Source organism: Pongo abelii, chromosome 18 (genome assembly GCF_028885655.2).
Source record: "Pongo abelii isolate AG06213 chromosome 18, NHGRI_mPonAbe1-v2.0_pri, whole genome shotgun sequence".
NCBI classification, from domain to species: Eukaryota; Metazoa; Chordata; class Mammalia; order Primates; family Hominidae; genus Pongo; species Pongo abelii.
The window spans coordinates 20,481,070-20,504,716 of NC_072003.2; the positions used below are offsets into that span (position 1 = coordinate 20,481,070).

At 44.3% G+C, this 23,647-nt stretch overlaps 2 protein-coding genes across 16 annotated transcripts in view; one reads left to right on the forward strand and one right to left on the reverse strand.

Moving 5' to 3' along the window:
- The window catches only part of LOC129050924 (ubiquitin carboxyl-terminal hydrolase 31-like), a 363,751-nt gene that overhangs the window by 182,905 nt on the left and 157,199 nt on the right, over positions 1 to 23,647 (forward strand). The window lies entirely within an intron of this gene.
- The window catches only part of LOC100452602 (ubiquitin carboxyl-terminal hydrolase 31), a 58,402-nt gene that overhangs the window by 4,927 nt on the left and 29,828 nt on the right, over positions 1 to 23,647 (reverse strand). For 2 of the 9 annotated variants that reach the window (XM_054534768.2, XM_054534766.2), the window contains exons 1-8: positions 16,216 to 16,351; positions 9,523 to 9,651; positions 6,022 to 6,121; positions 5,720 to 5,858; positions 2,660 to 2,761; positions 1,599 to 1,659; positions 1,317 to 1,489; positions 1,105 to 1,199 (exon numbers count right to left, since the gene is read on the reverse strand). In XM_054534768.2, coding sequence (XP_054390743.1) covers positions 1,105 to 1,199; positions 1,317 to 1,489; positions 1,599 to 1,659; positions 2,660 to 2,761; positions 5,720 to 5,814 — 526 coding nt within the window. In that variant the 5' untranslated portion in view covers positions 5,815 to 5,858; positions 6,022 to 6,121; positions 9,523 to 9,651; positions 16,216 to 16,351. Of the gene's footprint in view, positions 1 to 1,104; positions 1,200 to 1,316; positions 1,490 to 1,598; positions 1,660 to 2,659; positions 2,762 to 5,719; positions 5,859 to 5,944; positions 6,122 to 7,269; positions 9,199 to 9,522; positions 9,652 to 16,215; positions 16,397 to 23,647 lie in introns of those variants that run through there. The other 7 variants (XR_010137825.1, XR_010137824.1, XM_063717633.1 and 4 more) reach the window with 6 other exon arrangements.

Consider the following 23,647-nt stretch of genomic DNA (forward strand, 5'->3'; position numbering starts at 1 on the left):
AGAAACCCTCCACACCCTCCGCTGCCATCTCACTCTCTGCCACACAGGTCCCTTACCAGAGGCACAGGGTTTATTGACGACATGCCTCAGAGGACTCTGGAGCCCTCTGGACCCTCATCCTTGAGGAAGACACCACAGAGCCCTGGTCCAGGGGTATTCTTAACTCTCAACAGGCTGTGAACAGGTCGGGCTCTAACCAGCTGGAAATGAGCTCTAAATCAGTACATATCAGAGGAAATCACTCATCATGTGAGCACAGACTCAAAATTAAAATAGGAACAGCCATGGTTGGAAGAATATCAATAAACCCTGGACAGGAACAGCACTGCTCCTCTTCTTCAAGCCATAGGGACATTTAAAATTCTGTGGATTCATAGTTAATCTAACTTTCATACCTGGCTAGGTATTATCAATACTTATGAACAGAAATGGACATAAAGAGATGAACAGTCATGAGAAAAGGTAAGAGCTACAGAAATTAACTGGAAAGTATTGGGGTTACACTTCAAATGTTAGAGGAGTAGGATTACATAGAAATTTAACTTACTAATGGAGTTATATAGTTGACAATAGACAACTTAAAAAGAATGAAGGAAGTTCCAAAAAGTGTAAATAAATGCTTCTTTTCTTAAAGGAGATCTCAAGCTACAATACTGATCCATGAAGACACGGCCAGAAAATCTGTGCTCTCATCAGCACATGTGGCTCCCATTCTAAAGTGCTATTGTTGTTTTCTCAAGTGAAAGAAAAATAAATCCTTCACACTGAGTCAAGGTGGAAAGGCGAGCTGGCCCATCTGCCTTCTAGGCTCATCTCCTCAGTTAAAAGTAACCAAGACATTAGGGTGGGGCAACGTCCACAGTCAGTGGAGCGGCCTGAGCTCCACCATTCACAGGGGACTAGCCAAGAGCCATTCAGCTCGAGCACCTGAGAAAAATAGGGTCCTGCCACCCAGCGAGACAACTGTTCTCTTTATAAGTGCTTGGAATTGTTTCCAGGAAACATAACAATCACCCCACCCGAGCCCTCATCCCCAAAAGGAGAAGCAAGGTGTGTGGATTGTGCAGCATCAATTAAGCGGCTGCCTTCACAGCAAGCTCCTACCCCTCCAGAAAGGGTTCTCTAGGCCCGGTCGTCCCTGGACTGGCTCCTGACTCATGTGTCTCTCTGGCACTCTCTGCTTTTGCCTCATTTCACACCTAGAAGACATAGAAAGAATTGACTTGAAGAATTAAAACACCAAGTTCTTTACTAGATGCTCAAAGCTTTATCTCAAAACAAAAACATCCTTTAAAATGTCCATCACAATGACCTACCTGTGCCACTTGTAGGCAGCCTTCCTCTCTGCCATCCACCTTTGCAAGCCTTGAGCACAGAGGTGTGGGGAGAAAAATACATCCATGTCCTGACCTGGCAGACTATGTCCAAAAGCAAGGAAAACAAACAAACTTCCTGAGTTGGCAAGAGGCCTTCTTGCAGAAGGGGCGATCTGAAAAAGCCAACACATGAGAAATTGAATGTTGAGAGAGTCTAAGGGCCATGGCATCATCTGCATCAGCACTGAACTATCCTGCAACTGCGGGGAGGAAGCTCCTTACTTTGCATCTGTAGTAGTCCTCTGCCCGCCGCTGCAACTCTTGCGTGCATTGAAACGGTTTCCTATGGATTACAATCACTTTCATCAGCTAAAGCACCACTTTCAGGATGACTTTAAATAATCTGCCATGTTTCTGTTATCCTCACAACTGTACCCTTACACAATCTATCTATACCTAGAAAACGTATTTCAGATGGCTGTAAGAGTACAGTCTGAGCCGGTCGCGGTGGCTGACGCCTGTAATCCCAGCACTCTGGGAGGCTGAGGCGGGTGGATCACAAGGTCAGGAGATTGAGAACATCGTGGCTAATACGGTGAAACCCCATCTCTACTAAAAATACAAAGAACTAGCCGGGCGTGTAATCCCAGCTACTCGGGAGGCTGAGGCAGGGGAATCACTTGAACCTGGGAGGCGGAGGTTACAGTGAGCCAAGATCACGTCATTGCACTCCAGGCTGGGTGACAGAGCGAGACTCCATCTCAGAAAAAATAACAAAAACAAAAACAAAAACAGTACACTCCGATCCAAACTGTTGCTGTATTGATTCCTCCTCTTTTGCTTACTGCCTGCCGATTTCTGAGTTGACAATTTCCTTCCCCATTCTCAGTATATCTCTGATTCATCCTTCATTGAGCATCTTTTATCATAAAGCTCTATTCTCTTTGTATTAATATCCTTGCCATGTTTCACAGGGCAGAAACAGCTGGGCTTATAAATAGCCATAGTCCTTCTGAAGGATGTGGTTGATCCTACAATAACACACTTTCCTAAGGATGACAACAACTCACTCCACCCCTAGAATAGCTGGTAACCGAGTTTCCACACAGTCTAGCTGGCAATGGAGTCAGGAGACGTTTTGCTACTTCACATCTTTTGGTCACTGGTAAATCTTAAGGTACTTTGTTTTCTGTTTTGTCAACTCTCTCTCTCTCTCTCTGGATATGTCTTCTGACCATTTGTTTCTATTTCTGCATTTACTGGGTCTAAACATTGTACAAAAGTTAAAAACAACATTCCAATGGGGGTTTCCTAAGAGGGTGGGGTTCAGTTTCTGAACTCACAGTTGGGTGTGTATTTCTTTCATATCCAATTTCCCATTCTCCTCTGCCTCTGATAGCTGCCTCTCATTTTCTGCTTGCTCACATTCTTTCATGTTTTGTTTCCTGAGATTAGAAGGGAGGGAAATGCACACACATGATCCACCAGCCCGTGTGGGATTCCCTCTGCCCTTCTGACATCTGAAGGCTGTGATTCAAAGATCCCCCCTGCAACCTTCCCATAAATGAACCAACTGATTCTCACAACCAAAGGGAGAATTGACACCTCCCATTGAGGGACAAAGAAATATCACACTCTGGCCTGCTGGCAAGTCACCTGTCATTTCCAGCTCATCTTCATAGTTCTGTAGTTAGTCCTATTCTTTAGTAAATATAAAGACTATTAAAAGCTTCTATGAGGTGCACTATGTGTGTCTCTGGGGTCAGTCTTGTGCTTGACACAGCGAAAGCTCATTTTAGTTCAGTGTGAAAAACCAGACCTCACCAACTCATCACAACTAACTCCATCGGAAGCAGAGGATTGCTCCTCATCTGCCTCCTCCTGTGGGAGACCTGATTCTCAGTCAGAGGCTGATGCCGGAACTGAGACCATCAGCCATAGAGAGATCCTTCCAGAATATGGTGTCATTAACCCTGCAGTTCACTACTGCACTTTGCCATGATTCAGGACTGGAACTCTTGTCATCGACTTTAAAGATCCTGGTTGAGAGAAAAGGCAATCTCAATGCTGGGCGCATCTATTGAATTAGAAATGACCGGAATGGCTCCTAAGTCAGGGTGTTATGTCCTGAAAATAGATGACAACTGCAAACCATCCACCCTGGTGTTGACTGACTTTAACAAGGTTCAGTTCACAGAGAGTGAGGGCAGAAAAAGGAAATGGCCTAAAAAGGTAAGTTTGCTGTGTTGCCCTCACACCACTTGATTCATGCTCCTGATCCTAAGGACCTCACCTGATACTTGGTTTTATAAGAAGGATGTGTAAAATTCCCAGAACGCTAGGAAACAGGGACAAAAACACTTCAAAGAGAAAGTTAATGAACTTGTTTCTGACCACAGGGCATCCTTCAGCACACGCTGTCTGGAGTGGCCTCAAACAAGGAGTGTGTGGTGAGGTGCTGAGAATGCAATGGGAGCAGGGTCCTGTCCCCACGCTAAATGAGCTCACAGATTAATGCAAATGAGAAGCCAGTGAGGACCTCACTACTCCTGCTGTGCACTTGGGAACTACAAACACAAAACCTGACTCTGGAGGGAAGCTAAGGAAGCATTCTAATCTTGAGTTGACATAAGTGCATCTGAAGCTTCTGATCTCCGATGAGAACGATGGGGGACACCAAACAGAATATAAAACCCATGACTGAATACATCAAATTGCTAACATGGCAGTAAACAGACATGAGGTCAAGATGGAGAAGGAAACCCAGGACGAAAGTTAGCCTTGCATTTGGAACCCATTTCCCGGAGTTTCATTGCTGAATTCCAGAAGGGACTACTGAGATGCAAAGAAGCAGAGCAGCTTTTGCAAACATGCATGCGATTAGATGAAAAACAAGTGGATTGAGGGTCTGCCAATGAAAGCGACCCGTACTGAAGTCCACTGGCTCTGGTTGAGACCCAGAAGAGTCACACATCAGAACAGAAGTGGATAGGAAATACCCTGGCCTTTGTAGGGACTGAGCCTGCACTGATGACCTCAATTGCAGCCTGTATGGAAGACCCCTGACCATCCCCCAGAAGTAGACTCCCATCTCTTCTGCAGCAAGATAACATGCTACTAGGCCTCAATTCATTGCTAAATATTTTTTAACAAGTATCTCACATTTAACAAAAAAAGATCAGTCATATGGCAGCAAAATACAATGTAATATGACCAAAACATGAAAGACTGTGAAAATGAATCTGGAGGTGAGCCAAGCATTGAATTCAACAATCCAGGCTGGGAGCAGTGGCTCACGCTGGGAGGCAGATGCAGGCGGATCACCTGAGGTCAGGAGTTCAAGACTAGCCTGGCCAACATGGTGAACCCCGGTCTTTACTAAAAATACAAAAATTGGGCTGGGCACAGTGGCTCACGCCTGTAATCCCAGCACATTGGGAGGCCAAGGTGTGCAGATCATGATGTCAGGAGTTCTAGACCAGCCTGGCCAATATGGTGAAACACCGCCTCTACTAAAACTACAAAAATTATCCGGGCATGGTGGCATATGCCTGTAGTCCCAGCTACTCAAGAGGCTGAGGGATAAGAATCGCCTGAACCTGGGAGGCGGAGGTTGCAGTGAGCCAAGATCACACCACTGCACTCTAGCCTGGGTGACAGAGTGAGACTCTGTCTCAAAAAAAAAAAAAAAAAAAAAAAATTGGCTGACTGTGGTGGCACACACCTGTAATCCAAGCCACTCGGGAGTCTGAGGCAGAATTGCTTCAACCTGGGAGGCAGAGGTTGCAGTGAGCCAATACTGCGCCATAGCACTCCAGCCTGGGCGACAGAGTGAGACTCTATCTCAAAATTAAAAAAAAAAAAAAAAAAGGCTGGGTATGGTGGCTCACACCTCTAATCCAGCACTTTGGGAGGCTGAGGCGGGTGGATCACCTGAGGTCAGAAGTTCGAGACCAGCCTGGACAACATGGCGAAACCCCATCTCTAGTAAAAATACAAAAATTAGCTGGGCATGGTGGTGGGCACCTGTAATCCCAGCTACTTGGGAGGCTGAGGCAGGAGAATTGCTTGAACCCAAAAGGCAGTGAGTCGAGATTCTGCCATTGCACTACAGCCTGGGCAACAAGAGCAAAGCTCCATCTCAGGAAAAAAAAAAAAGAGAGAAAGGAAAACCAATGTCAGTACTAGCACCTCCTCTTCCCTCGAAAAAATTACAAACAAGAATGTAGGAAAGGAAACGAACTATGCGGATTAAACTAATCAAGCAGAAAGGACAAACTCAATTTTGAACCCACTGAATTTGCCACAAATATTGTAGAAAATATTCTCAAGGACTTTACAGTTGTCTACTTTGATTGGCACATGGTTCATAACAACAGTATTTGTGTCAAGGCACATCTTACTCTTCCTCGGCAGTCTTCCTCTGTCCATTGATTTTGTAATGACTGTTGACCTTCCTTGTCACCTTACGGACTTCAGCTCGAACTTTGGCTTCCATATGTCTCCATGAAGTAAAGAGGTCTTCCAGGCCAAATTTAATTCCTGGAAAGGAAGAAACCCTTTTCTTTGTGTGCATACAAATGGACCTCGGCCCTTGGTGAGGGTGAGGAGAGGAGAAGGTGAGAAACCTGAGGGCAAGAAGCTGTTCTTTCCCTTTCCAGGGCAAACTCATTTCCACACTATGGGGACTCCAACAGAGCCATACCTTCCCGGCTACGGCTATTGGACCTCCAGGCTTTCCGCTGTACATCCTTGGATCCATCATGTACATTTTGTGACTTTAAGACAGTCTTGAGGAAAGACACCTACGAAATAATAATTTAAGAACGACGGCTGGGCACGCTGGCTCATGTCTATAATCCCAGCACTTTGGGAGGCCGAGGCGGGTGGATCACGGGGTCAGGAGTTCAAGACCAGCCTGGCCAAGATGGTGAAACCCCGTCTCTACTAAAAATACAAAAATTAGCCGGGCATGGCTGCGGGCGTCTGTAATCCAAGCTACTCGGGAGGCTGAGGCAAAGAACCATTTGAAGCCGGGTGGCGGAAGTTGCAGTGAGCCGAGATCACCGGGAGGTGGTGCCTGCCTGTAATCCTAACTAGTCGGGAGGCTGAGGCAGGAGAATCACTTGAACCCAGGAGGAAAATGTTGTAGTGAGCTGAGATTGTGCCATTGCACTCCAACCTGGGCAACAACATTGAAACTCTGTCTCAAAAAAAAAAAAAAAAAAACAATAGGCCAGATGCGGTAGCTCACGCCTGTAATCCCAGCACTTTGGGAGGCCGAGGCAGGTGAATCACAAGGTCAAGAGATGGAGACCATCCTGGCCAACATGATGAAACCCCGTCTCTATTAAAAATGCAAAAATTAGCTGAGCATGGTGGCGCACGCCTGTAGTCCCAGCTACTCGGGAGGCTGAGGCAGGAGAACTGTTTGAATCCAGGAGGCAGAGGTTGCAGTGAGCTGAGATCACACCACTGCACTCCAGCCTGGTGACAGAGTGAGACTCCGTCTCAAAAAAAAAAAAAAAAAAAGAAGACATGAATATACTTCACACAACTGAACTGCACACTTCAACACGGTTAGATGGTAATTATCATGTTATAAGTATTTTACCACAGGTTAACATGTTTCACAACTTGAAAAGGAAGTAATTACCTTCAGCTCTCCGAGTTCTAGAATTTGTAACATTTCACCCCCTGCTCCTTCCTGATCTGCACTGGAGCATCTTCCTTCTATCCCTGCTCTACTCAGAGTCCACTTTCCCTTCCCTCACATCAGCTTCATTGAGGCTGGTTTGAACCTAACGCAAAACATTCTCACTAACGACTGAATTCCCACCAAGATTTCCATATTATCACAGTATGCTTTTAATCTTCTAAGATATTAAATATTTGTTCTCATCATAGCTAAAATGCAATGCAAATCCCATCTCAGATGTGGGTCAGATACCTATGAATCTCCTGAGGTAGTTATTGAAATAACTTTTTTTTTTTTTTTTTTTGGGATGGAGTGTCACTCTCACCCATGCTGAAGTGCAGTGGCGCTACCTTGGCTCACGGCAACCTCCACCTCCCAGATTCAAGCAATTCTTGTGCCTCAGCCTCCCAAGTAGCTGGGATTACGGGTGCCCGCTACCATGCCTGGCTAATTTTTGTCTTTTTAGTAGAGATGGGGTTGCACCATGTTGGCCCATCTGGTCTTGAACTCCTGACCTCAAGTGATCCACCTGCCTCAGCCTCCCAAAGTGCTGGGATTACAGGCATGAGCCACCACACCTGGCCTGAAATAATATCTTTCAAATTCTTTGCAGAATTTGTTCTTTTCTGATTTCTGCACATAGGATAAAAAACAAAACATGTACTAGGATTTCGAGAGAAGCATGGGTAATCTAAAAAGATGAAAGAGCAACCACACCTATCCCACAGCTACGCTAGATTTCATAGGAAAGGTAGCTGGCCCAGTTTGGAGCTAGGAGGAATGTCAAACACATGAAGAAATGAGAAGCAAGGAAATGCCATCATGCATGAATGCTTCATGGCACCCATGATGTCCCTGCTTAGGAGGTAGTGGTATAGATGACTAGATGATAAGGACAAAGATGAGAAGGTGTGAAGTTGTCCAAGTCCAACAGCTCAACTGAACTTTCCTAAATGGAATTTTTAAAAAGTGGTAAATTTAAAAACTTCCCCCGGCTCACGTGGTGGCTCACGCTTGTAATCCCAGCACTTTGGGAGGCTGAGGCGGGCGGATCATTTGAGGTCGGGTTTTGAGACTAGCCTGGCCAACATGGTAAAACCCCGACTCTACTAAAAATACAAAAATTAGCTGGGCATGGTGGTGGGCACCTGTAATCCCAGCTACTTGAGAGGCTGAGGCAGGGGAATCGCTTGAAGCCAGGAGGTGGAGGTTGCAGTGAGCCAAGATCACACCATTATACTCCAGCCTGGGCAACACAGGGAGACTCGTCTCGGGGCTGGGGAAAAAAAAAGAAAAAAAAAACTTCCTCCAATTTATACCGAAAATTCTCTCTTCAGGACTAAGTGGCATAGAGAATGTTAAATGTGCCTCGATATCTTCATAACTCATATATTTTCTGTTTTCTACATATCTTGAAAGGCAGTGCCAAATGACGTGTAATTATCTAGGTGGTAAAACTGAAACATACTTCCTCTTCCCTTGAATATAAAAAAGCATTGTGGTATTAGTACTTTTATCTTGGATCATTGTTCAGAAGGAGGTTCAGCCCCCAGACAACCACATTTTTACTGCCATGAATGGCAAGAGAAAATGTAGAGCTCAACTTACCCAATGGAAAAAAGGCTCAAAAGACAAATTATGGCACAACTTAGCAGCCAAATTCTTACCAAGTACAGACTTTTGACATACTGATCTCTCTCCAGTTGCAACTGGGAACATGCACTTTGAATGATGTCATTCAAAATTACCCTGCCCAGACACACTTTTCATTGATTCTCTGGAGGGCAGTTCTAAGAGATTCTCTGGGGCTTTCTCTGCATCATGAGACGCAGTGCAGTTCTGCCCTTCATCTTCTGGCAGTTTGTCACCTCATCCCTATGACCTCAGAGGAACTTTGTCTCAGGCCAATTGTTTGTTCCTTGAGCTCTTCCATTTCCCCTAAAAATCATTTGCTGCCCCTCTAAATGGCCTACATCTCCATCTATCTCCCTCTCCCCTCAGAAGAGGGTGCTCTTTAAGCATCAACCATCCGGCCCTTCTAGCAGTCTCATTTTTCAGCTGGTTCCCATGTTTATGCCTGTTCTATGTTTTTCTTCTCCTGTTAAGCTGTCTGTTGTCAGCTCATTTCTGCAGTGAATCTTCAGAGAGGAGACTGGAAGCTTTCCTTCCACCCATATGCTAGAACTATAAAGCAGAAGAGTTTAGAAAGAATTTCCTATTTAAGTGATGAAACCTCATATTCCATTTCTGATAAATAACACTAAGGTTAAAAAAAGTTATTTTTGACCAAAAGCTCTGTTGACATTTTATTAAACAAACACCAACCTATTTAATTTTCATAATATAAATGGCAGATATTTTCATAATTCTTATGCTAATAAATCATTTCCCTGATTTTTTGGGTAAAACCACATATTCATAATGAAGTCCAGAAACGTGAATTGTTTTAAATAATTTCTTCTTATTTGTGATTACAAGTATACCTCTACAGAAAGTTAGTATACTCACACAAAGGCTAGTTTTCCAGAGGAAAATGGCAAGTGTAGAAATTCCCAGAAACACAATAATGATAACTATCCAAGGAATTCCACAAAAGTCAGTCCCAGGATGAAAACCATCAGGCAGAGAATTGATAACCTGGAATAATAATAGTTGAAATAATGAAAAGGTCAATGACACTGACAATATTTCACTCAGAAAGAATCATCCTTAGAAACCGTCAACCTCCTCCAAAAGGTAACCACATCCCTCAGATATCACCGTGGGATTCCACTGCTACAAAAAAGAACAGAAGTTAGAAGTCTCATGTTTTTCAGATGGCTGGTAGTGTTTTTAGGCATTGCAAATGTGGGGTGTCATCTTTCTTGGTATAAAGCAGGGATATCCAATCTTTTGGCTTCCCTGGCTATATTAAAAGAAGCAAAGTTGTCTTGAGCCACACATAACATACACTAACACTAACAATAGCTGATGATCTAAAAAAAGCTCTTTTTTTTTTTTTTTTTGGAGACAGTGTTCCGCTCTGCTCAGTCGTCCAGGCTGGAGTGCAGTGGTGCAATCTCGGCTCACTGCAACCTCCAGCTCCTGGGCTCAAGCCATTCTCCTCCCTCAGCCTCCCGAGTAGCTGAGATTACAGGTCTCTGCCACCATGCCCGACTAATTTTTGTATTTTTAGTAGAGATGAGGTTTCACCATGTTGGCCAGGCTGGTCTCGAACTCCTGACAGGCGATCTGCCTGCCTCGGCCTCCCAAAGTGCTGGGATTACAGGCGTGAGCCACCGTGCCTGGCCATTTTTTTGCTTTTGTTTTTGTCTGTTGTTTTTGAGGTGGGGTGTCACTCTGTCACCCAGGCTGGAGTGCAGTGGCGTGCTCTCGGCTCATTGCAACCTCTGCCTCTCAGGTTCAAGTGATTCTCCTGCCTCAGCCTCCTGAGTAGCTGGGAGTACAGGTGCCTGACAGTGCACTCAGCAAATTTTTGTATTTTTTGTGGAGATGGGGTTTTGCCATGTTGGCCAGGGTGGTCTCAAACTCCTGACCTCAGGTAATCTGCCCGCCTCAGCCTCCCAAAGTGCTGGGATTAGAGGCAAGAGCCACTGCACCTGGCCAGAATCTCATAATGTTTTAAGAAAGTTTACAAATTTGTGTTGAACTGCATTCAAAACTGTCCTGGGCCACATGCAGCCCATCACTCATGGGTAAGACAAGCTAAGTATAAAGTAATTATCTTATCTTTTCTTTTCTGTTTTGAGACAAAGTCTTGCTCTGTTACCCAGGCTAGATTGCAGTGGCATGATCTCAGGTCACTGCAACCTCCGCCTCCCGGGTTCAAGCGATTCTCCTGCCTCAGCCTACTGAGTAACTGGGATTACAGGTGCCTGCCACTGTGGTCGGCTAATTTTTGTATTTTTAGTAGAGACAGGGTTTCACCATGTTGGCCAGGCTGGTCTCCAACTCCTGACCTCATGATCTACTTGCCTCGGCCTCCCAAAGTGCTGGGAATACAGGTGTGAGCCACTGCGCCTGGCCAGTAGTTATCTTTTCTTTAAAGTTATTTACTTGTTTTTCAAATTGACATGTAACATTGGATGCATTTATTATATATCACATGATAAAAGAATCCCTCTAAATAATACTTCTCGCTTGGATTATGTGAATCTTTGTCATTTAAAGCTCAGCATAAGTAAAAAAAAAAAAAAAAAAAAAAAAAAATACAATGAAGGGATTACTTCATTCACAAATAAGTATCAAATTTTAGTGCTTAAAAATTAACAAGGTGGGCCGGGCGCGGTGGCTCATGCTTGTAATCCCAGCAATTTGGGAAGCCGAGGTGTGTGGATCACAAGATCAGGAGATTGAGACCATCCTAGCTAACATGGTGAAACCCCATCTCTACTAAAAATACAAAAAATTAGCAGGGCCCGGTGGCACGCGCCTATAGTTCCAGCTACTCGGGAGGCTGAGGCAGACGAATCACTTGAACCAGGGAGGCAGAGGTTGCAGTGAGCCGAGATTGCACCACTGCACTCAGCCTGGGTGACAGAGTGAGACTCCGTCTCCAACAAAAAAAAAAAAAAAAAAAGACCAAGGTGGAGATCACGGAAATGGCATGAAGAGTGTGGGATTTCTCTAAGATTGTTCATATTCATTCCATTAGACTCTTATGTGAGTGAAGACGAAGACTTCCCCTGAGTAAGTTCAGACAGCTTGTGATAGCATTTCTACATCGATTCCTCAGGATTTAACTATATATTTTTGAAAACATCTCAATTTTAAATGTTTCTTTCAAGATGGTGAATTAAACAGAGATAGCCCTTCAACAGGTTGAACTCAGCATATGCTGAGTCTGAAATGCAAATCACGGAGTTAGAGAACCATACAACAGTGGTAATGATTCAGAAACATGATGTTCAGCAGAATAAGGCAGACACAAAAGAGTACCTATGGCATGGCATGCATCTGTATACGCGAAATTCCAGAATAAGCAAGCTAACCCATGATAAGAAAGAGACTGGCCGGGAAGAGTGAGACTTCACTTTCTGGGGTGACATAACAGTTAGATCTTGGCTGGGCACGATGGTTTCCGCTTGTAATCCCAACGCTTTGGGAGGCCGAGGCGGGTGGATCAACTGAGGTCGGGAGTTCAAAACCAGCCTGACCAACAAGGAGAAACCCTATCTCTACTAAAAATACAAAATTAGCTGGGCGTGGTGGCACACGGCTGTAATCCCAGCCACTCGGGAGGCTGAGGCAGGAGAATTGCTCGAACCTGGGAAGCAGAGGTTGCGGTGAGCTGATATTGTACCACTGCACTCCAATGGGCAACAAGGGATATTGTGCCATTGCACTCCAGCCTGGGCAACAAGGGAGAAACTCTGTCTCAAAAAAATGATAATAATAAAATAAAAATAAAAATAATAAAAATAAAATAATGTAGATCTTGAACGGGGGTTGGGTTATGCTAGTGTACGTAACTTTCCAAAGTTAGTAAACTTACACTTAAGGTTATATATTTTGGCCGCGCACGGTGGCTCACGCCTGTAATCCCAGCACTTTGGGAGGCTGAGGCAGGCGGATCACGAGGTCGAGAGATGGAGACTATCCTGGCGAACATGGTGAAACCCCGTCTATACTAAAAATACAAAAATTAGCCAGGCGTGGTGGTCTGCGCTTGTAATCCCAGCTACTCAGGAGGCTGAGGCAGGACAACTGCTTGAACCCCAGAAGCGGAGGTTGCAGTGAGCCGAGATCTTGCCACTGCACTCCAGCCTGGGTGACAGAGTGAGACTCTGTCTTAAAAAATAAAAATAAAAACAAAGTCGTCAAACCAGATGACACAAATCAAATGATATTTCACTTTGTTTTGGTCCATTTCGTTTTTCTGAGACAAGAGTGCAGCGGGGCCATCTCGGCTAACTGCAACTTCCAGCTCTTAGGCCCAAGGGATCCTCCCACCTCAGCCTCTCCGTTAACTGGAATAACAGGTATGCACCACCAGGCCCGACTAATCTTTTTTGGAATTTTTTGTAGAGATGGGGTTTCGCTATGATGCCCTGGCTAGTCTTCAACTCCTGGACTCAAGTGATCTGCCCACCTCGGCCCCCTAAAGTGCTGGGATTACAGGCCTGAGCTGTGTAATTTCATGCCGCGTGACACAGCCCGCTAACAAGGAAGAAACCCCGCGGGTCCAGCGTCTACTCACATAGGTGGGGTGATGGCTGATAAATCCCAGCAGGAGGAGCCAAAAGAGCAGCCACCACACCGGCATGTCCTGGTCCTCTCAGGGAGCCCTGAGGCGGCCAGGACAGAGGCGGGGGTGGCTTAGGGCGGGGGGAGGGAAGGTGACAGGGACGGGGATGGGGAGGTGGAGGGAAGGGGGAGGGGAGGGGAGGGGAGGGGAGGGAAGGGAAGGGAAAGGAGGAGAAGGGGGCTGTTGGGCACCTGGAGGTGGAAGAGGAGGAGGAGGAGGAGGAGGAAAAAGGGGTCTGGGAAAGGATCCGGTTCAAATTAAGTTCTCAAGCGCTGGTGGAAGGTTTAGCTACAGGTCACGGAGAAGGTCAATCAGGGAAGCAACAGGACGCGCAGGGCAAGGGAGCGTGAGGCTTAGGAGCAGTTAGATGGAGACCAAGGTTCCGCTTTCCACCAAACCTTCTTCGGTCTGGGCCCTCTCTTAGCAACCCTGGGATTTTATACTCCCTCTCCACCAATCCCTGACGCCGGTGGTGCGGCCTCACAATGGACATCCCACGAGCGCCCCGCCATTGGACGAGCGCCCCGCCATTCCAATGCCCCCTCCCCCATCTCAGCCCCCCACCCTCCTCCCAAGAACAGGTCCTCTCTGGAACCTTCACAAACCTGATTTCTGGTCCTCCCCAACCAGCTCCCTGTCCCTGCTTCTGGGCACTCCTTCCTTCCTGAGCTCCCAGGGTTCCTCAAGGTCAAACACGGAGAAACCCTATCGCTACTAAAAATACAAAATTAACTGGGTGTGCTGGCACACGGCTGTAATCCCAGCCACTCGGGAGGCTGAGGCAGGAGAATTGCTCGAACCTGGGAAGCAGAGGTTGCGGTGAGCTGATATTGTACCACTGTACTCCAATGGGCAACAAGGGATATTGTGCCATTGTACTCCAGCCTGGGCAACAAGGGAGAAACTCTGTCTCAAAAAAATAATAATAATAAAATAAAAATAAAAATAATAAAATTAAAATAATGTAGATCTTGAATGGGGGTTGGGTTATGCTGGTGTACGTACTTTCCAAAGTTAGTAAACTTACACTTAAGGTTGTATGTTTTGGCCGGGCGCGGCGGCTCACGCCTGTAATCCCAGCACTTTGGGAGGCTGAGGCAGGCGGATCACGAGGTCGAGAGATGGAGACTATCCTGGCGAACATGGTGAAACCCAGTCTATACTAAAAATACAAAAATTAGCCAGGCGTGGTGGTCTGCGCTTGTAATCCCAGCTACTCAGGAGGCTGAGGCAGGACAATTGCTTGAACCCCAGAAGCGGAGGTTGCCGTGAGCCGAGATCTTGCCGCTGCACTCCAGCCTGGGCAACAGAGTGAGACTCTGTCTAAAAAAAACAAAGTCGTCAAACCAGATGACACAAATCAAATGATATTTCACTTTGTTTTGGTCCATTTCGTTTTTCTGAGACAAGAGTGCAGCGGGGCCATCTCGGCTAACTGCAACTTCCAGCTCTTAGGCCCAAGGGATCCTCCCACCTCAGCCTCTCCGTTAACTGGAATAACAGGTATGCACCACCAGGCCCGACTAATCTTTTTTGGAATTTTTTGTAGAGATGGGGTTTCGCTATGATGCCCTGGCTAGTCTTCAACTCCTGGACTCAAGTGATCTGCCCACCTCGGCCCCCTAAAGTGCTGGGATTACAGGCCTGAGCTGTGTAATTTCATGCCGCGTGACACAGCCCGCTAACAAGGAAGAAACCCCGCAGGTCCAGCGTCTACTCACATAGGTGGGGTGATGGCTGATAAATCCCAGCAGGAGGAGCCAAAAGAGCAGCCACCACACCGACATGTCCTGGTCCTCTCAGGGCGCCCTGAGGCGGCCAGGACAGAGGCGGGGGTGGCTTAGGGCTGGGGGAGGGAAGGGGACTGGGACGGGGAGGCGGAGGGGAGGGGGAGGGGAGGAGAGGGAAGGGAAGGGAAAGGAGGAGAAGGGGGCTGTTGGGCACCTGGAGGTGGAAGAGGAGGAGGAGGAGGAGGAGAAAGGGGTCTGGGAAAGGATCCGGTTCAAATTAAGTTCTCAAGCGCTGGTGGAAGGTTTAGCTACAGGTCACGGAGAAGGTCAATCAGGGAAGCAACAGGACGTGCAGGGCAAGGGAGCCTGAGGCTTAGGAGCAGTTACATGGAGACCAAGGTTCTGCTTTCCACCAAACCTTCTTCGGTCTGGGCCCTCTCTTAGCAACCCTGGGATTTTATACTCCCTCTCCACCAATCCCTGACACTGGTGGTGGAGCGGTGACGCCTGGGACATAAGACATAAGTTCAATTTGGGACAGAAGACTGAGGGACATGGCACCATCCAAGTAGACATGTTAAGAATTAAAAAAATAAAAATTAAAAAGCTATCAGGAAAGTAGCTGGAAATGGGTCTACAGCCCCAAGAGGAGCCTGAACTGAAAATATACATATGAAATGGGAGTTTAAAAACTAGATTCCTGGACAGATGCAGTGGCTCACGCCTATAATCCCAGCACTTTGGGAGGCCAAGGCGGGCGGATCGTCTGAGGTCAGGAGTTTGAGACCAGCCTGACCAACATGGTGAAACCTCATTTCTACTAAAAATATAAAAAATCTGCTGGGTGTGGTGGCTGGCGCCTATAATCCCAGCTATTCAGAAGGCCAAGGCAAGAGAATCGCTTGAACCTGGGAGGCAGAGGTTGCAGTGAACCGAGATTGCGCAACTACACTCCAGCCTGGGCAACAGAGCGAGACTCCATATCAAAAAACAAACAAACAAACAAACAACAACAACAACAACAAAAAAAACCCAGATTCCTAATTTTACTCTCCCCCAACCAACCCCCCAAATCAGGTCAACTTGTACATGTATTCTTTCTAAATATCAGAATCAAAAATTAACTACGAAAAGTAAGAACTTTTTGCCCATGCTTTTTAAAATGTTTGAAAATACTGAACTTTTACAGTCTAGGTACTTACTGGAAAATAATCTGGTTCTCACCTTTTCCCTTGTTGCCCAGTGCAGGCTCGGTTACACACCAACAGGACAATCTTGTCGCTGCCTGCTCTTGAGGTGGGCGAATCCATTTTCCCTTGCTTTGCTGCAGTTTGTGTAGGAGAAGACAGTCTATGATAATCCAAGCCAAATTTCAAGTGGTTTAGGTTGTTGTTTAAATGAATTCCTGAAATAGAATAAAAACAACTCATTTTATCTCTTCAAAATTATTTTTATTCACTCATTATGAAGAAATTTACCCAACAGAGAAAATTTTTTTTAAAAATGTCATTATGTAAATTAAACTGCAATCAAAAAAAGAAACATCCTACTTAGATTACTCATCTAGCCGTTAGAGAATTTCTTTAGCATCCATTATTATTTCCTTTAAACTAGCCTTACCTATCTTAAAAACTGAAAATTAAAACTGCACTTCAGTGAATGTTAGATAGTTTTAGAAGGGCATGTGTGCTAAGATGATTCACCAAGAAAATTTAGTGAGGTCATGCAACCAGTAATCAAACAAATTTTTAAAAAATAAAGATGAGAATATGTGGAATGTTCTTCAATATTAAATAGCAGTTTCTTCTCCCTGATTAAAGAGCCAGACTTATAAGAAATAAAAGGTAAATTACACACTACACCTACTAGACTCAGAGCCATCAGGAGAATCTTCCAACTTGGAATACAGTCTACTAGACTGGATCAATCCACATTAAAGTTAACAAAAATATATATTTGACAGGCACAGTACTGATCCTCCCAAATGCTCCAAAGCAGAGCTCCCTGTCAATCAAAGTACCCAGCAACTCAGCACCCAGCACAACCCCAATAAATGCCTGACTACCTGTTCATTCCTTTAATCCTTTGGAAGTACAGCCTAGGGAAATGACACCCCAGCTGGAAAAGAGAAGAAACCCCTCCTACCACCACCATAAATAATAACACCACCAGAAAGAGAATAAAATACAAATGGCTTACACAAAAGTATTTATAGCAGAATGCTGGCAATAACCTCAATACTCAGCAATCTAAGACTCACTGAACCTATTAAGATACCTCAACATTATAACAATTTAAAATGACAAGTACATAGTTAATGCCAATATAAAGTCCAGATGGAGTTTAAAAGAACAACACATAAAAACTAGAAATAAGAAAAAAGCTGAATCTTTTTCAAGCCACTAGAGGGAAGAAAACTTTTTAAGCTTAAACACCATAAAGAAATCACAAAAGGAACAGGAGTAGATCTTACTTCCTAACCATTTTAAACTCTGGTATGAGAAAATAAAAATAATAGATATCTGAAGTTGAGACAATAAACTCGTTTCCCAGGTTCTTGGCAGAGGTAAGGGTGGGAAGACCTGTTCTCCTAGAATTGATGTGGACTCCTGACGAGATGAGGGGATGCCACATTGTCAACTGCACAGAAATCAAGCTCTGTGTTCAAACTGTGGACGCATTTACTGCCAGCTGTGTGAGCTGGGAGTGGTTACTTCATCTCCAAGTCTCAGCTTCCTCACTGGTAATGTGGGGAAAGCAGTAGCCTCATTATGTATTGAACAAAACATCTGTTAAGGCCTTAGGATAGAGGCTAATGCACACTCAATAAGGCAGTCTCTGGCTAGAATACAATAACCTTTGGATTCACCAAATTCACTTATAAATAGAAGCTTAGTGTTAACCCTAAGCAACTGGGGTGGGAACAGGATTTTGAGAAACTTTCAGTTGAACAAACATTACCTGGGCTCTTGCTGCATATTAAGAACTATACTGCACTGCTGGGTATAGCAAGATAAAGCAAAATGTGGCCCCAGCTCCAGAGGACTTCACAGTGTGGTGGGAAGGACAGAGAAGAAAACAAATCATTTCCACATAACACACTGGTGTGAGAGATTAACAGAAGAGCAGGAGTTCAACAGCCAGCCTGCAGGTAAAGGGAGTGAGGAAAGGCCCTCTGGACAAGATAATTTAGGTGTTTTTTACTGTAATGCAATAAAATTAGAAACAATCCAAACAAAAACACATACGGGGAAATGTAACAACTGGAAAAGAAAGACAAACAAGCACCTGGGTCAAAGAAGAAGAAGTGAAATAATAGACTATCTAGAAAATATTGTAAATATGAGTAGACCAGACAAAACTGAATTGTAAGCTGGCATTGGAGAAAGCTGGCCAACCCAATATACAAGATCACCAAAAGAATCAGAAACTGGAGGCGCCAGAGGCCTCTGGAAGTAGAGGGTGAAGTAAAAGAGGAATTAAAATAAGGACTTTCAACAAGAGCACCAAGACCATTCAACGAGGACAGTACAATCTCTTCATCAAATGGTGCTGGGACAAGTAAATATTTACTTGTCCCAGAATGGAGTTTGGTCCCTACCTCATACAATTTATAAAAATTAACTTAAAATGTATCAACAACCTAAATGTAAGAGCTAAAACTACAAAACTCAGAAGAAAACACAAGAGTAAATCTTTATGACCTTGGATGTGGTGACGGATTCTTAGATATGACAACAAAATTATCAGCAACAAAAGAAAAAACAGACTTCATCAAAATGAAGAACTTTTGTACATCAAAGAACACTATCCAGAAAGAGAAAAAACCCAGAGAATGGAATAAAATACTTGCAAGTCATATATCCCGTAACGGTCTAGTATTATACATCCTTACAAAGAATTCTTACAACTCAACAAAAAGATAATGCAATTTAAAATGGGAAAAAGACTTGAATAGACGTTTCTCCAAAGAGAATATGTAAATGGCCAAACAAGCACATGACAAGATGTTCATCATCACTTACTATAAGAGAAATGCAAGTCAAAACCTCAATGAAGTAACACTTCACATTCACCAGGATGGCTAAAATCAAAAAGATGAAAAATCAATGTTGGCAAAGATGTGGAGAAATTAGAACTCTCATCTATTGCTGGTGGAAACGTAAAATGATCCAGCTCCTGTGGAAAACAATTTGGCAATTCCCCAAGAAGACAACCATAGAATTATGACATGATCCATCAATTCCATTCCTAGGTATACACCCAAAAGAACTGAAAACAGGTATTCAAACAAATACTAGTACACAAATGCTCATAGTAGGACTATTCACAATAGACAAAAGGTAGGAAAAAAACAAATGCCCATCAACAGATTAATGAACAAAATGTGGTACATGCATATGTATGTATGGAATCATGTTCAGCCATTAAAAAGGAATGACGTGGATCCGTTCAAAGATGGACGAACAGGAACAGCTCTGGTCTGCAGCTCCCAGCATGATCGACGCAGAAGACGGGTGATTTCTGCATTTCCAACCGAGATACCTAGTTCATCTCATTGGGACGGTTGGACAGTGGGTGCCACCCACGGAGGGTGAGCTGAAGCAGAGTGGGGCGTCACCTCACCTGGGAAGCTCAAGGGGTCGGGGGATTTACCTTTCCTAGCCAAGGGAAGCTGTGACAGACTGTACCTGGAAAAACAGGACACTTCTGCCCAAAAGACACTTCTGCGCTTTTTCCAAGGTCTCAGCAACCAGCAGACAAGGAGATTCTCTCCTGTGCCTGGCTCGGTGGGTCCCATGCCCACAGAGCCTTGCTCACTGCTAGTGCAGCAGTCTGAGAACGAACTGTGAGGCGGCAGCCTGGCTGGGGGAGGGGCATCCACCATTGCTGAGGCTTGAGTAGGTAAACAGAGCGGCCAGGGAGCTCGAACTGGGCAGAGCCCCCCCGCAGCTCAGCAAGGCCTGCTGCCTCTATAGACTCCTCCTCTGAGGGCAGGGCATAGCTGAACAAAAGGCAGCAGACAGCTTCTGCAGACTTAAGGGTCCTTGTCTGACAGCTCTGAAGACAGCAGTGGTTCTCCCAGCATGGCATTTGAGCTCTGAGAATGGACAGACTGCCTCCTCAAGTGGGTCCCTGACTCCCATGTAGCCTAACTGGGAGACACCTCCCAGTAGGAACCAACAGACACCTCACACAGGCGGGTGCCCGTCTGGGACGAAGCTTCCAGAGGAAGGATCAGGCAGCAATATTTGCTGTTCTGCAGCCTCCACTGGTAATACCCAGGCAAACATGGTCTGGAGTGGACCTCCAGCAAACTCCAACAGACCTGCAGTTGAGGGACCTGATCAGTAGGAGGAAAACTAACAAACAGAAAGGAATAGCACCAACATCAACAAAAAGGACATCTACACCAAAACCCCATCTGTAGGTCACCAACATCAAAGATCAAAGGTAGATAAAACCACAAAGATGGGGAGAAACCAGAGCAGCAAGGCTGAAAATTCTAAAAACCAGAGCGCCTCTTCTCCTCCAAAGGATTGCAGCTCCTCGCCAGCAATGGAACAAAGCTAGATGGAGAATGACTTTGATGAGTTGACAGAAGTAGGCTTCAGAAGGTTGGTTCTCTGAGCTAAAGGAGCATGTTCAAACCCAACGCAAGGAAGCTAAAAACTTGAAAAAAAGGTTAGATGAATGGCTAACTAGAATAAACAATGAAGAGAAGAGCTTAAATGACCTGATGGAGCTGAAAACCATGGCATGAGAACTTTGTGATGCATGCACAAGCTTCAATAGCCAATTCGATCAAGTGAAAGGGTATCAGTGACTGAAGATCAAATTAATGAAATAAAGTGAGAACACAAGGTTAGAGAAAAAGAGTAAAAAGAAATGAACAAAGCTTCCAAGAAATATGGGGCTACGTGAAGAGACCAAATCTATGTTTGATTGCTCTACCTGAAAGTGATGGGAAGAATGGAACCAAGCTGGAAAACACTCTTCAGGACATTATCCAGGAGAACTTCCCCAACCTAGCAAGGCAAGCCAACATTCAAATTCAGGAAATATAGAGAACACCACAAAGATACTCCTCGAGAAGAACAACCCCAAGACACATAACTGTCAGATTCACCAAGGCTGAAATGAAGGAAAAAATATTAAGGGCAGCCAGAGTGAAAGGTCAGGTTACCCACAAAGGGAAGCCCATCAGACTAACAGCAGATCTCTCGGCAGAAACCCTACAAGCCAGAAGACAGTGGGGCCAATATTCAACATTCTTAAAGGAAAGAATTTTCAACCCAAAATTTATATCCAGCCAACCTAAGCTTCATAAGTGAAGGAGAAATAAAATCCTTTACAGACAAGCAAATGCTGAGAGATTTTGTCACCACCAGGCCTGCCTTACAAGAGCTCCTGAAGGAAGCACTAAACATGGAAAGGAACAACCGGTACCAGCCACTGCAAAAACATGCCAAATTGTAAAGACCATCAATGCTAGGAAGAAACTGCATCAATTAACGGGCAGAATAACCAACTAACATCGTAATAACAGGATCAAATTCACACATAACAATATTAACCTTAAATGTAAATGGGCTAAATGCCCCAATTAAAAGACAGACTGGCAAACTGGATAGAGTCAAGACCCATCAGTGTGCGGTATTCAGGAGACCCATCTCATGTGCAGAGACACACGTAGGCTCAAAATAAAGGATGGAGGAAGATCTACCAAGCAAATGAAAAGCAAAAAAAAGCAGGGGTTGCAATCCTAGTCTCTCATAAAACAGACTTTAAACCAACAAAGATCAAAAGAGAAAAAGAAGGCCATTACATAATGGTACAGGGATCAATTCAACAAGAAGAGCTAACTATCCTAAATATATATGCAACCAATACAGGAGCACCCAGACTCATAAACCAAGTCCTTAGAGACCTACAAAGAGACTTAGACTCCCACACAATAATGGGAGACTTTAACATCCCACTGTCAATATTAAACAGATTGACAAGACAGAAGGTTAACAAGGATATCCAGGACTTGAACTCAGCTCTGCACCAAGCAGACCTAATAGACATCTACAGAATTCTCCACCCCAAATCAACAGAATATACATTCTTCTCAGCACCACATCGCACTTATTCTAAAATTGACCACATAAATGGAAGTAAAGCACTCCTCAGCAACTGTAAAAGAACAGAAACCACAACAAACTGTCTCTCAGACCACAGTGCAACTAAATTAGAACTCCGGATTAAGAAACTCACTCAAAACTGTACAACTACATGGAAACTGAAGAACCTGCTCCTGAATGACTACTGGGTAAATAACAAAATGAAGGCAGAAATAAAGACGTTCTTTGAAAACAATGAGAACAAAGACAACGTACCAGAATCTCTGGGACACATTTAAAGCAGTGTGTAGAGGGAAATTTATAGCACTAAATGCCCACAAGAGAAAGCAGGAAAGATTTAAAATCAACACCCTAACATCACAATTAAAAGAACTAGAGAAGCAAGAGCAAACACATTCAAAAGCTAGCAGAAGGCAAGAAATAACCAAGATCAAAGCAGAACTGAAAGAGATAGAGACACAAAAAACCCTTCAAAAAAATAAATGAATCTAGGAGCTGGTTTTTTGAAAAAACCAACAAAATTGATAGACCGCTAGCAAGACTAACAAAGAAAAAAAGAGAGAAGAATCAAATAGACACAATAAAAATGATAAAGGGGATATCACCACTGATCCCACAGAAATACAAACTACCATCAGAGAATACTATAAATACCTCTACACAAATAAACTAGAAAATCTAGAAGAAATGGATAAATTCCTGGACACATACACCCTCCCAAGACTAAACCAGGCAGAAGTTGAATCTCTGAATAGACCAATAACAGGCTCTGAAATTGAGGCAATAATTAATAGCCTACCAACCAAAAAGAGTCCAGGACCAGACTGATTCACAGCCACATTCTAGGAGCTGGTACCATTCCTTCTGAAACTATTCCAATCAACAGAAAAAGAGGGAATCCTCCCTAACTCATTTTATGAGGTCAGCATCATCCTGATACCAAAGCCTGGCAGAGACACAACAAATAAAAGAATTTTAGACCAATATCTCTGATGAACATCGATGCAAAAATCCTCAATAAAATACTGGCAAACTGAATCCAGCAGCACATCAAAAAGCTTATCCACTATGATCAAGTTGGCTTCATCTCTGGGATGCAAGGCTGCTTCAACATATGCAAGTCAATAAACGTAATCCATCACATAAACAGAACCAATGACAAAAACCATACGATTATCTCAATAAATGCAGAAAAGGCCTTCAACAAAATTCAACAGCTCTTCATGCTAACAACTCTCAATAAACTAGATATTGGTGGAATGTATATCAAAATAATAAGAGCTATTTATGACAAACCCACAGCCAATATCATACTGAATGGGCAAAAACTGGAAGCATTCCCTTTGAAAACTGGCACAAGACAAGGATGCCCTCTCTCACCACTCCTATTAAATATAGTGTTGGAAGTTCTGGCCAGGGCAATCAGGCAAGAGAAAGAAATAAAGGGTATTCAATTAGGAAAAGACGAAGTCAAATTGTCCCTGTTTGCAGATGACATGATTGTATATCTAGAAAACCCCATCGTC